We start from the raw sequence: 14322 nt of genomic DNA, 5'->3' as shown, positions 1-14322 counted from the left end.
TAGATTATTTCGATTAATATTTAAGATTTTTAATTACATATTTAAACATTTCGTAACAAATTTTTTAAATTTAACGAAAATATAAATGGAATCCTACATAACAGATGACAGATAAATAATTTTATAATTATTTTAAAATTATAGTTTATATTTTTACTAAATGATAAAAATAAAATTCATATTTTTGTTAAGAAACAGATACGAGATAAAATTATTGACTCGAATATTTGTTAAATACTGATTTTTAACTTTGAAAAACTAACATGAATTTTCGATATTTAATATTCGATATTAGATTCAAAATAATATATATATATATTTATTTATTTTCTTGGTTTATCAAAAATAAAATTTATGGTGACAATTATCATATTATAAATATATATATATAAGTGCTGTGAGGGAATGTTGGCCTTAGGAAACTATTAAAGGTGACGCACGTGTGGGACCATCCCACGAGTCACCACCCAAAATAAAAAACGAGCGTGTAAACGACGCGCGAAAGCAAGGCGGCGATCCCACCGTCCACTTTTTCTGTAAAGCGTTGATGGGCGGCCAGTGGGGCCTCAAGAGTCGGTTGGACTCTGATGCTTCGCGGGCCCCACATCGTGACTGACCAAATCTACGTTCCTCCACCGTTGAACCACAAACTCCTGCGTTTGTCGCGGGTCGTGCCCTTTAGCCAATCACGTAATTCCACGCGTACGACGGGCGTACCGGAGTACACGAGTGCACGACACACTTGATTATAGCCTCGTTCGTAAATCCCCGTGCCCCAAATTTTGCACTAAACGAGGTAAATTTGGCTTTTTTCGCATTCGGGAAAAAAAAAAACATAAAATAAATAAATAAATAAACAAAATTTATTTTTATTAATTTTAAAAAATTAATATTAAATAAATGTACGAAACTTTAATTTTTAGTACAAATAATGGTGTGTATATCATTATATATTAGCCATAAAAAGATACGAGAAATTATGTATCAATTTATTTAATTTCAAAAGTAAAAAAAAAACAATTAAAAAAATCTTCAAACACATTTTAAATTAAAAAATATTTATAATATCAACTATCAATAAAAATTTATTGGAGTTCATATAATTTTAAAAATTAAATTATCGTCATGCACGTTTTGAATCGAGAAATGCTCGTGATATCGTCTGTGAGAAATTGATGGAGATCGTTCGTCACTCGAATACGAGAACGGAGGTTCAAAAAAAAATATATAATATTTTATTATAAAGTATACGGTAATTAAACTAAGAAATTTTTAATCCCTGATTTTCGCAGGGTTGAATTTGAACGCCAACGTGGAAGAACAAAATTTTTTTTACTATCTTTTACCCAAAATCAGAAGCAAAAGAAACTGCTTTAATGGAAAAAAATTTCATGCTTCGATCGTAGGACCAGTCAAGCGCACTTTTAAAGAACACAAACAACAAAGCTTCAATGGCCATTTGAGATCTCTCTCCCTCTCTCTCTCTCTCTCTCTCTCCCTCTCTTTCTCTTTCTCTCTCGGATTCGCCCTCGCTGATCTAACAACGGTTATCACTTTCCAAACGCAATCAATGGGTACTCCCTTCTTGTCTCCTAATTCTACCCTATTGTTAATTTATACCAATCTTTAATGATCCGTTTTTTTTTTTTTGTTGTTGTTCTTATTTTCTCATAAATTTTGTCAATTCAGTTTACGTTATGGTGGGACGTGATTGTTTTCAACTCGCTCTTTGCTAATTAACGGAAATGGATATTTATTGTTGCCGTATGTATATATATGTGCATGGGTGTTCTGTTAATTCCGACGGGGTTGTGATTCGTATTTGATTCGGCCGCGATTGATTTGCGATTATTTGTGTTGCTTTTAGGTTTGTTCAACTGATTAAGCTCTATCCAAATAGTAAACTAAGCTGAAACTTGCCTTTTGTTTAGATCGGGAAATGGATTGTGGTTTGTTCCAGTTTTCGTTTGTTTGGTTGCTCGGAAAATGGGAGGGGAGGGCGAGAGAAGTGAGAAATGGAAATCAAATCTTGAATTGTCGGTATGTTGTAGGTTTGAGGTGATTATACTTTTCGATTCCAATAATGTAATGATGGTACCTCCGTGCACTTCTTTTTTGTATCAGAAAATTTAGGTAGGGATTGGTGATGGTTCGAAGGGATAAATTGCTTGACTGTGAATGTGGCATCATCTGTTCTAAAATTTTCATTTTTGTTAAGTAAGATAAAATGATACCCTTATCATTAACTTGTTCTTAAAGCCCGAATGGGCTGTGTCATGTTCTTTGAAGTGATAGTAAGGGAACAACGTAAATGAATCCATTTCAATATGGTACCTGCTCAACGCACCTATATTTTAGCTGTAATTTAGAAGAAGCTTTCACTAACAAATATATTACTCTGCTTAATTGCAGCAAAAAATCATCAGAGTTGCTCGACTCAGCTTATTGATGGAGATGGTGCATTTAATGTTGATGGGATAGATAATTTTATCAAGGAAGTAAAACTGGGGGAATGTGGACTCTCATATGCTGTGGTCTCCATAATGGGCCCACAGAGCAGTGGTATTTGTTATCTCCTTTCGTTCATTCAGCATTTTGCCGACGCTTCTTAGACTAAGTGTCATATTTAAAGAAATGTATTTTATGCTACAATAATAGCTTAAGATTAAATGACTACTGTGAAAAACAGAATAGTGCTAGGTTTCCATTTTTTCCTACATATTCTATCAATTTGTTTCCGTAGGATGCTGGGAATTGTTAATGATATGAAAGGAGATGAGCGTAGATTTTGTGCTGATTTATTGGGAGTGTCGTCAGCAGGAAGAAGGTTTCTGATAAAGTCATAGGTTTTGTATATGCTTTAGCATAGTAGAGTGAGCCTTAGTTCCTACCTGATTATCTGGTTGCCTCTACGTTTAATTTAATTCACTCCGGTCCTTGATAAGTAATTACTGTGAGGATATACACTTCTTTTTTTTTTTTGAACTTGTGATAATTTTTTTATTTATTTTATGTTTTATAAGCGCTTTGTTACTCTGATTTGGATCATAGTGCACAGTACTTGAAGAGCTTTACATCTTTTCCTTGATATTGACAGGAAAGAGTACACTATTGAATCATTTGTTTGGAACAAACTTTAGGGAAATGGATGCATTTAAAGGAAGGCATGTTCATGTTCTTCTGACACTCTTGTACACATTACTTAGCTTTTAATTGGATGTTGGATGACTGATAGAATGCTTGTCTTCAGGTCTCAAACCACTAAAGGTATTTGGTTGGCAAGATGTGCTGGTATTGAACCATGCACGCTGGTGATGGACTTGGAGGGTACTGATGGAAGAGAACGGGGAGAGGTGCCTTTGCATGCTCATATTCATAGCTTCCTTCAATTTCATTCAATTTTATGTCACTTGTTTGATGTATATTTAGTTTTTATTATTTTTGTTCCTTTTCAATGTAGACCTAGCATGATATATTCACATGCGCATGTAATACACTCCTTCCCATAAAGTTTATGATCTATTTCATTTGAAAGTTTATTTAAAAATTACATATTCTAATGCCATAGATTATTTAATGATAATGCATCTTTCTGCCATGGATCAGAAAAGTGTTCGTTTTGACCATGGAATGACATTCTGTTCAGATACGTGGTTTCTAAAATTCGCTTTAAGCATGTTGTGTTTATTAGATAGAAATGGGTTTTTAGATATTCGCATCATCTTTCAGTGATTATAACTCTTGTCTATGTAATTCTGGAATTGGACAATCATACATGGAGATTGATAACTGGGAGATGCCTTTTTTCAGATGCAGTTGATCTAATAATGTAACTTAGGTTTTCCCCCCTTGTTTCATGTGCATAGAGTCATGTTGCATATGCTAATCCTTGGCACCAAGAGATGGCAGTTTTTGTTTTGCTACCCCTATGTTTTAATTTCCCATTGTTTGATCTAAAGCATAAAACTTCATGTTTTTGTGGATTAGTTGATTAAATTCCAGTATAGTGGTTTTCATACTCTGCACGGGATAATTATTATTCAAGGACATTTTTATATATATTCTGGCTCAAATCCCCTCATTTCTGCATCATAATATTCCGGCTTAAGTCAACTTATTCCTGCATCATAGAAGTCATTTTTTTAAGTTTTATCTTTAGTTTGAAAGAACTATTTACTCTGTATTGTGATAAGCACCCCGAGTCAAAGAAACTCTTGTTTTTAAACTTGACAAGAAAAAAAAAATATCAAGGTGATAACTAGTGGTTGTATATGCTTTTTCTCTTATTTTCAGGATGATACTGCATTTGAAAAGCAGAGTGCTCTCTTTGCCCTTGCTGTTTCAGACATAGTGCTAATAAACATGTAAGTTACTATTTATTGCTTTCGTGGCTTGCATAAGTTGGATGGTGCACAAGTATTTTAATATTTTATTGGAATTAGAATTCTGCGAGGTGGCCTTCTATTGTTTATCTGAGTAATCATTTGGATAATTTATGATTTAGGTGGTGCCATGATATAGGCCGGGAGCAAGCAGCAAATAAGCCTCTCTTAAAGACTGTATTCCAGGTATGCTATGATTATTTTGTCTTATGCTAATCTGAACCCTGAAGTTTTGATTTGCTAACTTTGTCGCACCATATGCTAACAGGTTATGATGCGGTTGTTTAGTCCACGTAAAACTACTTTGATGTTTGTCATAAGGGATAAAACACGGGTATGTCTCTTTGTTCTATTGTTTTCTATTAGTAGCATGCCAATACATCGTTGCTTGCTGCCGTAATTCCTTCTTAGCATCCATTAATCCTTCATTTTGGCACTAGGCTCTCACTAATCTACTGACATTTTATCGCATTTTTTTTGTACAGACACCATTGGAAAATCTAGAACCTGTGCTGAGAGAAGATATTCAGAAGGTAAGAAGGATATTTAGCTCCTCTGTTCTTTATCTCATGACATTAAGTGGTAACCTTTTTGACCTTTGTCTACAGATATGGGACTCTGTTCCTAAACCACAAGCCCACAAGGAAACTCCGCTAAGTGAATTTTTCAATGTATGATGTCAGTTAATTCTTCAAAAAATTCTTTGACTAGTCTCTCTGTCATGTTTGTTAGGGGAGATCCAGTCTTAATATTTTTATTACTCTTCGTATCGATATCAACCAACGACTCCAGTTTTTATATTAATTTTGTGTTGCTGCTGTTGATGTAATGGCCAGGTTGAAGTAGTTGCCCTCTCCAGTTTTGAGGAAAAGGAAGAGCAATTCAAAGAGCAGGTGAATTTATCTGAGTATCTTAGGAATATTTGGAATCCAGGCATTAATTCTGTCTTTTTAACGATGGAGCAAAATTTTACATGTATTTTCATTTTTTCCTTGAAAGTGCTGGCCCTCATTTTGTAATGAAATTCCTATTTGTGTTAGCTTTTGCATCCAATTTCTGCAGATATTAAATGCTTTAGGTTCTTTTCTGTTTTGTTTCCAGTTTGACCTGTCACTGGAATAATCTTTTTGCATTCTTTGATGTTTGTCTTTGCGTAGTGAATTTTTTTTTTTTGTAAATGAAGGTTGCTAGTTTGAGAGAGCGTTTCTTCCATTCTATTGCTCCTGGTGGACTTGCTGGAGACCGACGGGGTGTGGTTCCAGCTTCAGGGTTTTCATTCAGTGCACAGCAAATATGGAAAGTGATCAAGGAGAACAAGGACCTTGACCTTCCAGCTCACAAGGTTACCATGCAAAAGTCTACTTAATGAGGGCCATTTATTAAGTTATGCACTCGTGTTGTTCATATCATTATGATGGCTCTATTTCTAGGTCATGGTGGCAACTGTTCGCTGTGAAGAAATTGCCAATGAGAAGTATGCCTTTTTCACTGAAAATGAGGTATGCTGACCCTTTTTTCCCTTTTCCTCAAGGTATATTTATTTAATATCCAAATATGAAACTGTCTAGTTGCTTTAAATTATTTACAGGACTGGCAACAATTGGAAGAAGATGCTCAGTCTGGCCCGATTCCTGGCTTTGGGAAGAAACTCAGCTCAATCCTTGATAAATGCTTAGCAGAGTAAGTACGGCCCAAAGTGTGTACTACCTTTAGAGAAGTGATATGCTAAACTTGCAAAAGGACTTTGGAGATGTACTAATAATTGGTGCAATATACCTAATTAAGAAAAGAAAAAGTTTAGGTGCAACAAAGTTTATGACCTAGTCCTTTGAATTACCTCTCGCTTTCTCTCTCTTTTTCTCTTTCTCTGTCTCTCTCTTCCCCTACTCCCCCGCACGCATACACATGCATGCGCTAAATCCCATCTATTTATACACACATCATAAGTGCATACACGGACTTGCATGCATACTATATATCGTAAATGCGTGCGTGCATTTGTATCTCTCAGAGTATTTGCTGCTTCCTGTCCACTGTCTTTATTGAATTGAATTTCTTTCATTGTAGATATGATGCAGAGGCTACATATTTTGATGAAGGCGTCAGATCTGCAAAGAGAAAGCAGCTTGAAGAAAAATTACTGCAAGTAATACATCTTCTCAAAACTCATGTTCATTCTGTGGAAGTTAGCTCCTGTTTTTCTTTTTGACTGATGGAAGTATCTGGATGTTTGATATGAGAAATCATGGTACAACTGTATCCAGATGTTTGAGTCACAAATTATGTCCTTTCTTTAATAATGAACTTTTGATCCATTTTTATTAAACTTGCCATGAATTTACTTTTTGTTGACTGTTGCTTCTCTCCTTCTGATTTTAACTTGTCCCTTCTGATTTTTCAGCTTGTCCAACCAGCTTTCCAATCTGTATTGGGCCACTTAAGATCTGGAGCCCTGGACAAATTCAAGGATGCTTTTGATAAGGCTTTGAATGGAGGCGAAGCATTTTCTTCTGCTGCTCAAACTTGTAGTCAATGTTACATGACTATGTTTGATGAACGATGTGCAGGTATGGTTTTTCTTGGAAAAAAATGAAAGAATTGCAAGGCGGGTCAGTTTTAGTTTTAATCAGAAACTCATCGTACATTGTTCCGAGAATTAATTTTAATCAAAATAGGATAGGATAGAGTTGGGTAATTGACTATCCTCAATGCTTAAGATGATAGCAACTAATTTAATTGTATAATTTATATTTTACCACAATCTGTCCGGTCAGTTTTAGTTTCTGGTTCATTACTGCATTAACATGTTAAGCTAGTGAAATAATTTGATATTGGAATAACCAAATGGCTAGAGTCTGTGTTCGATAGACTTTTTCCTACCAGGTATAATAGGGTAGGATAGAGTTGGGTAATTGACCATCCTCGATGCTTAAGATGATAACAACTAATTTAATTGTATAATTTCTATTTTACCACAATCTGTCCGGTCAGTTTTAGTTTCTGGTTCATTACTGCATTAACATGTTAAGCTAGTGAAATATTTTGATATTGGAATAACCAAATGGCTAGAGTCTGTGTTCGATAGACTTTTCCTACTGGGCATAATTTTCTTGTTTATGCATTGCAGATACTGTTGTTGGACGAGCAAACTGGGATACATCTAAACTTCGGGATAAGCTTAGGCGTGATATCGATGCCCATATTGTTTCTGTCCGCACTGCAAAGCTATCTGAACTGACTGCACAGTATGAGGTATGATTAAAAATTATAGAGATCTTTTACGTGTGTGTCTCTCTCTGTATGTTTATTATATTGTTTAGATCTCCAGGAGAGTTCTTGGAACATGCTGCATGAAGTTAGGATCTTGTTTCCAGAATTTGACAATTTTTGTCCAATAGGCACTCAATTTAATACAATTGGAAATATAAGCCATTCCTGGAAACATACTGATGAAAATATTGGGTTTGCAGTCAACATTGAATGAGTCGTTATCAGGACCTGTGGAAGCTCTCCTAGATGGAGCTAATAATGAGACCTGGGCTGCAATAAGAAGGCTTCTTGAACGTGAAACTGAATTAGCTGTCTCTGGACTAGCTAATTCACTAACTGGTTTTGATATGGACGAAGAAACTAGAAATAACATGCTTAAAAGCCTGGAGGATTATGCCAGAAGCCTGGTAGAAACAAAAGCAAAGGAAGAAGCTGCCAGGGTTTTGATACGTATGAAGGACAGGTAGCATCTTGTTGCAAAAAATAAACTGAAGGTTAATTTGTTTAAGGTCTTGCTTGATAGAGATTTCTTTAAAAATGCAATCAGGTTTGCAACATTATTCAGCCATGATTCTGACTCAATGCCACGTGTTTGGACTGGGAAGGAAGATATTCGGGCAATTACAAAGACTGCTCGCTCTGCTGTATGTGCTAGTTTATATTAACAAATAATGATTCATTTTTCTTTAAAGTTTCATGTAGATTTTGTTAATTTCGATTTTTCATTATAGTCCTTAAAGTTGCTCTCCGTTATGGCTGCAATCCGTTTGAATGGTGACGCCGATAATATTGAAAGTACATTATCTCTTGCTTTGGTTGATTCTGCAAGCACGACTGCTAGTAATAAGAGCATTATAGCATATGATCCACTGGCTTCAAGCACTTGGGAACAGGTGATTTTTTGTGTGCATAAAAGTAAATTAAATGATTGCCTGCTTTCTTGTTTTGGGATTTTTGGCTGTTCACTCAAGTTGAAGGAAGAAAAGTTTATAAACAACACAGTATATTAGAAATATGAAATCCTTTTTAATGGTCGTCTTTAGTTATTGTGCTAGCCTAAATGAATTAAAAAAACTTGATTAGTTGCCCTCTTAGAAATGTTAATTAATGTTTAAACTGGTAAGCACGATATTTCGAACCGCGGACAAAAAACGTTTTAATGGTTTAACAATTCATTACTTTTTTCCATTAACTGTCAATGGAATTTATTTTTCACATTAGTTGAAATGGATTGATTTCTTTACCCTAAAGCACTGAAAGGATTTTGTTATGCATTTTTTTGCTGCAGGTTCCATCATCAAAAACATTGATCACACCCGTACAGTGTAAATCCTTGTGGAGGCAGTTCAAGGCAGAGACAGAGTATACTGTTACTCAAGCAATTTCTGCACAGGCATGATACTTGGGCTTATTTATTTCACATACAAAAACAAATTATTGGCATTGATTGCATGGGGGCTCACGTTTCTTAAAATAAAAAAATACAAAGAATGGAAGGCTTCTTATTGATCTTTGTTAATTTTGTTTGATTGGTCTGTGGAACTACCTATGGTTAAATAATCCAGATATAGATATTATGATGTTGGACAAGTAATGATAGAACTACATTTATCCTACAATGTAGAGAAATAGAGAGAAAATATGGGGAAGAGAATAGGAAACTAGATAGATAGAGGGCAATAAGTGATAAAGGTGAAGATTTTAAGGGAGAGTAGAAGAATGTTAGGCAGATATGAAGAACAAGAGAGACAAAGGGAGATCCCGGGATCTCAAGAAGAATCAAACTAACAACATAATATTTATATAATAATCATGAATAGTCTACTTAATAACTAAGCTAAGATATGTTATTTATAGGCACTAAAATACAATCAAAATAAGAAATCTAGAATGTAGGAAAATAAGCTAAAAGTAATTGATTAACCTCTAATAGAAAACTAACTAAAAAATATCCTAATTAAATATGAATAATGAGCCTATAATAAATAATTCCTAGATAAGCTAACTACTTTAAAAATTACATAAACGTTACAATTAATAAATATCTCTTATATTAAAATATGACCTTAGAAATTTCCTGTACCACATCAATTTAATTGTTTGTGTCTTTGTCTTTCAATTTCAGGAAGCTAACAAACGTAATAACAACTGGTTACCACCTCCATGGGCCATTGCTGCCTTAATTATCCTCGGATTCAATGAGTTCATGACACTCTTAAGGTGTTATCTTTTATTTATATGAGGGATTGATTTTGTTGGTGTTAGTTATATCCTTCCATTACTGGTTTTTACTTACATCGGTTTCTTTTTTGTGGTAGAAATCCTCTGTATCTTTTCGTCATCTTTGTTGGCTTTCTACTTGCCAAAGCTCTTTGGGTGCAGTTGGACATTTCTGGTGAATTCCGCCACGGTGCTGTGAGTATTCCTTGTTTCCCCTTATATGAGTCTTTCTGTACTCTATCTGCTAGATGAAATTTTAATTTAAACTGATTCCATAGATCTCAATGGATGGAAAGGATTAAGCAGCAGAAAAAATCTCAACTTTTCTAATTTCACAAAAGTTTTCCCTGATATTTCTTTCTAAAGTTAATTATTTGTTGTAAGAATCATTTAATCTAGTTTAATAGTAAGTAGCTTTGCAGTAGAAAAAGGAACAAGTCAATGCTTCTGTGTATGCGTTTTAGGATTTTGTTGATGGAGCTTAGAAAGTCTATCCGAGAGCCATTTTTTGAAACACTGAGTGACACCAGGTTTAAAACATTAGGATTTTGTTGATGGAGCTTAGAAAGTCTATGCAAGAGCCAATTTTTTGAAACACAGAGTGATACCAGGATTAGAACATTAAGATTTTGTTGGAGCTTAGAAAGTCTATCTGAGATTTGATGTTGAGTGACGCCGAGATTAGAACATCAGACATAAGCGGCTTTGGAGTTGCTGGTAACTTTGATAATTCTTAGGTAGCCTTTGGTAAAATAAATAAACTGAACTAGATGAAGTAAGTATGATACTACAAAATAAAACAACATATAGTGGCGGGTTTGGCATATAAAAAACTGGATGGATAAATTTGTTCTCTTAAATATTTGGTGACCAATAAACAAAGCATATGGCAGTTTATGATTATTAAAATGCTCCCTGAACAACTTATGTTTAATTTCAAAATTATCATACATAAAAAAGAATATATGTGCTTATATACAGATTCAAAATTTTTTAAAATAATTGTATTTTATTTTTTATAATTATTCTTTAACAAGACTATTGAACTATTCATATTAATAAATTACTCACAAAATAGTGGTGTTTCAAATCTAACTATTATAGCTGATTATTTTTTTTATAAACGAATGTGTTTCTATTCACAAAGCACCAAGGCGGTGCAACGTATATACGAAAATTTTACACGTTTTAACAAAACATCAATAAGGTCCCCCCAGTCTTCACTTAAAAATATAGAAGTTGACCCTTGTATTATCCCTCTTCACTGGTAAAAAATTGGTAATATGACTTGACTGAGAAGAGTCCCTTGGGACAGAGGCTCTCTACCTGTTCATCCTTGTTTTCCTCAGAATTCCACCTTCGCGAGTGTACTGGGCAGCCTCACATGCTTCTCCGCCTCCCAATCATTTAATTTTGGTTCAGATCAACAGTCCGAACACCATGGCCAAGATGTGCCTCCTTAACTATGATGTCCTTGTCTCGGGCAATGTCAAAATTGAAGGAAATTTCAAACAAAGAGCTCCACCTTCCATCTAGTAGTCCCTCCATCGGCTCACACTTTCTCCCGGCCCAATTTTCCATCAAATGTAGCTGTGAAATGCTCTCTTATTCTTTACAACCCAAGCCCATAGGTTCTCATTGGAATTTTTGTAAACCATGCAAACCTCTCCACCCCAAGTTTTCCCCAGTCACTCGATAAGCTAATTTCCTCTCTTGTGAATCTTCAGATAAAAATTTTTCTGGGAGAGCCATGTTGAATTCCATCAAGGACCTCACACCCAAGCCACCTTCATGATAAGGATGTTTCACCACATCCCAATGCCATAATATGGTATCTCTTTTCGTCTTCTGAATCCTTCTATAAGAATCTGCATTGAATCATCTTGAATCTCTTTGCCACGCTTACATGATCAGTGGCTAAATACATGAAGTAAATGGGGATATTAGTCATTCAGCTTTCAATCAGAATGAGCATTACCCTCTTCGAGAATAAACCCCTCTTCCATCCAAGGAAGTCGCTAGGATTTGACTCACAAAATATGGTGTATCATCAACAGAGAATAAATGACTCATTTTGACCTCTTCACCATTCCTCCCCACCTTCACCCATTCATAAAGGTTCAATGCCCTTGACTCGATAAGTATTTTGTATTATTGGTAATCATTACATTCATAAAACAATATTTCAAGTTATTTGTAGTAAATTATTAAATCGTGTGACATCATTTTTTACCTACCTGCAATTAGTATAAAATAATAAATTGAACTTTCATATGAAAGGTAAGGGGTATAAACAAAAAAATTGTAAGTATTTCAGTATTTTAGAGTTTTATAGTCTGTACCAGCACTTGAACGTATTTTTTCTATAAAAAAGATAGGACAATTTTGTTCCAATCATTCTGTATTTTTGTACTGGTTTGTCCTTTCACTTTTTGCTACCAAAGGTAAGACAGGACATTTTTGTAGTATACAAGACTATAAATTTTGTGCGGTACCTTACTCATTTTTTGAAAGGTATTTTTATTTTGAACTGGAAATGAAAGTTGATGCATGTCTGTTTTTGCAGCTACCTGGTCTTATATCCTTGTCTACCAAGTTCCTTCCCACTGTTATGAACCTTCTTAAAAAACTAGCGGAGGAAGGGCAAACAGTTTCAACAAACAACACGGGCAGAAACCCTCCAGTTGCATCAAAAGGCATCAGGAATGGTGAAAGCACCAGCAGTGAATTTTCATCGAATGCTTCCTCTGGGATAACTTCATCAGAAAATATAGTTGATTACTCAAGTCCCTTGAAAGAAGACTAGAGGAAGTAAGTTAACCTGAAAGCAGGCAGTTGCTTTCTCTTTTTCCTTTTTTACAGAAAAACAAAAAAAAAAAGAAAAGTTCTCATGATGCCTGTATTCTGCTCACTCTGTTGTGGGGTGCTACACCGTGTGTGGTTCACGTATTTCAACTTTTGATAGCATGTGAGAGTTTTAGGTCTTGAAGGCATTGATTTTTGTGCAAGTGCCGTATACCAGGGGGCTGTGGCTTGATGTGGAGAAGCCCCATTAATAGTCTACATATATCTGATTCTAGATTTTGAGTTTTTTCCCTTAATTTTGTTTTCATTGGTTTGTTTAATCAACAACTAGGCATATTTTTTTAACTACCTTATCCTTGATGGCCAATTATGCACCTAAAATTTGTCCCTGTGATTATTGTATCCACAAGCTTGATTGTATCTAAGTGAGAACCATTAATGGACCCTTTTTTATTTTAGTTTGAAAAGGAAATTTTCCGTATTGTAATTGGAAAAATGCTTTTCTGATTTTAAAAGGTACTCTCCATTCATCATATTATTGTTTTTATTGGGAGAAGCTGCAAAGAAGCTACTCATTTCTTGCAAATAACTGGGTGTGTCATAGGGTTTTTTATATATAGCCTTTTCTCTTCACCTTTGTGTGGTTTAACTTGATTGGTGCCAGCTTGAGTTAATTACTGTCAGTGACTCATAATGATAGAGAAGACACTGGGCCTAGTTTCTTAACTCACTCATCTACCAATCTGTGCAGTAAGTTATGATATTTAGACTTGCTGACAGAAAAGAAATGGGTGTAACTCATTCGTGATATTGAATTGGGCCACGTATTGCTTTCAAGTTGCAGGAGTTACATTCTTCTGAAGCTCAATATTCAGATATGCCAGTCTGACCTTTGAAGGCCCTCTAAGGTTCCCCAACATATGGAGGTTTGAATTTCTCTTTAAAGACCCTGTTGGCATGTAGAAATAAAGAGTGAGAAAAGTAAATTTAGAAGAAACAAGACTGCCCTCTCAAGAAAAAGGGCAGGGGAAAAAAAAAAGGATAGAAGATAAGGAAGTAGGAGATTAATCTTATCCATTCTCCACCATGTGCTTGACAATTAGGATACAAAAATGAAATAAAACACTGATTAGCGGGGTCTGGGAGGAAAACCAATATGGGGATTGACAGGCATTTGCATTGGACTTTAAGACTATGTTTGGAAAATATTCTAACTTGTTGGAACTCATTGGTATCTAGTTATAGGAAAAGGTGCATACCGGATTTACGTGGAACTGAAACATCATATATTTCGAATTTTATCTCGAAAGCACATATGTTTCAATTTCGCATGAAATTGTATATCTATCCACAGTTTCTGCCGGTGAGTTCTTGATAATTGCATTGTTATGCCTGGATTAAAAGGGTTCTTACAGTTACAACACACATGAATTTCCACTAGTGCTTTTGTTTTACTTACTGAAATAATTTGAATAGAACTTGAAAACTCCAGGTTCGTGGGTGCCATTACTCTGGATTGGTTAAGTTGGGTGGTGCTCAATAAGTATCACCACCTTCATTTACTTTGGTTTTTGAATGTTGAATAGATGTTTCAACTTATGACTTTCTTTCGACCCTACAGCTTCTTGATCCCAGTGATGCATTT

At 35.0% G+C, this 14322-nt stretch overlaps 1 protein-coding gene across 2 annotated transcripts; it reads left to right on the top strand.

Annotated features, from left to right (window-relative positions):
• Nucleotides 1-1367: 1367 nt before the first annotated feature.
• Nucleotides 1368-13210, top strand: LOC110808907 (protein ROOT HAIR DEFECTIVE 3-like). Of its 2 annotated transcripts, none has more exons than XM_022034542.2 (23): nucleotides 1368-1574; nucleotides 2413-2562; nucleotides 3098-3164; nucleotides 3251-3353; nucleotides 4294-4364; nucleotides 4505-4568; nucleotides 4651-4716; nucleotides 4868-4915; nucleotides 4991-5053; nucleotides 5219-5275; nucleotides 5566-5724; nucleotides 5813-5881; nucleotides 5971-6062; nucleotides 6450-6528; nucleotides 6784-6949; nucleotides 7510-7634; nucleotides 7853-8115; nucleotides 8200-8296; nucleotides 8384-8545; nucleotides 8941-9045; nucleotides 9778-9872; nucleotides 9971-10067; nucleotides 12439-13210. In XM_022034542.2, the coding sequence occupies exons 1-23, from the start codon at nucleotides 1571-1573 to the stop codon at nucleotides 12676-12678; spliced, it is 2442 nt and encodes an 813-aa protein (XP_021890234.1). In that variant the 5' UTR covers nucleotides 1368-1570; the 3' UTR covers nucleotides 12679-13210. The 2 variants fall into 2 exon arrangements, with proteins under 2 accessions (XP_021890234.1, XP_088075126.1); XM_088219000.1 differs by lacking the exon at nucleotides 1368-1574 and adding an exon at nucleotides 2021-2040.
• Nucleotides 13211-14322: the final 1112 nt, after the last annotated feature.

Source organism: Carica papaya, chromosome 4 (genome assembly GCF_054855325.1).
Source record: "Carica papaya isolate Zhongbai chromosome 4, ASM5485532v1, whole genome shotgun sequence".
In the NCBI taxonomy this organism is placed as follows: domain Eukaryota; kingdom Viridiplantae; phylum Streptophyta; class Magnoliopsida; order Brassicales; family Caricaceae; genus Carica; species Carica papaya.
This window is presented reverse-complemented; position numbering and strand designations above follow the sequence as displayed.

What these genes read in the sequence shown, in the direction of transcription:
- LOC110808907 (XM_022034542.2), top strand. An exon ending in CCTTTTTCACTGAAAATGAG is followed by an intron (nt 5,882 to 5,970) that starts GTATGCTGACCC and finishes AATTATTTACAG; the next exon opens with GACTGGCAACAATTGGAAGA. An exon ending in AACTGACTGCACAGTATGAG is followed by an intron (nt 7,635 to 7,852) that starts GTATGATTAAAA and finishes TTGGGTTTGCAG; the next exon opens with TCAACATTGAATGAGTCGTT.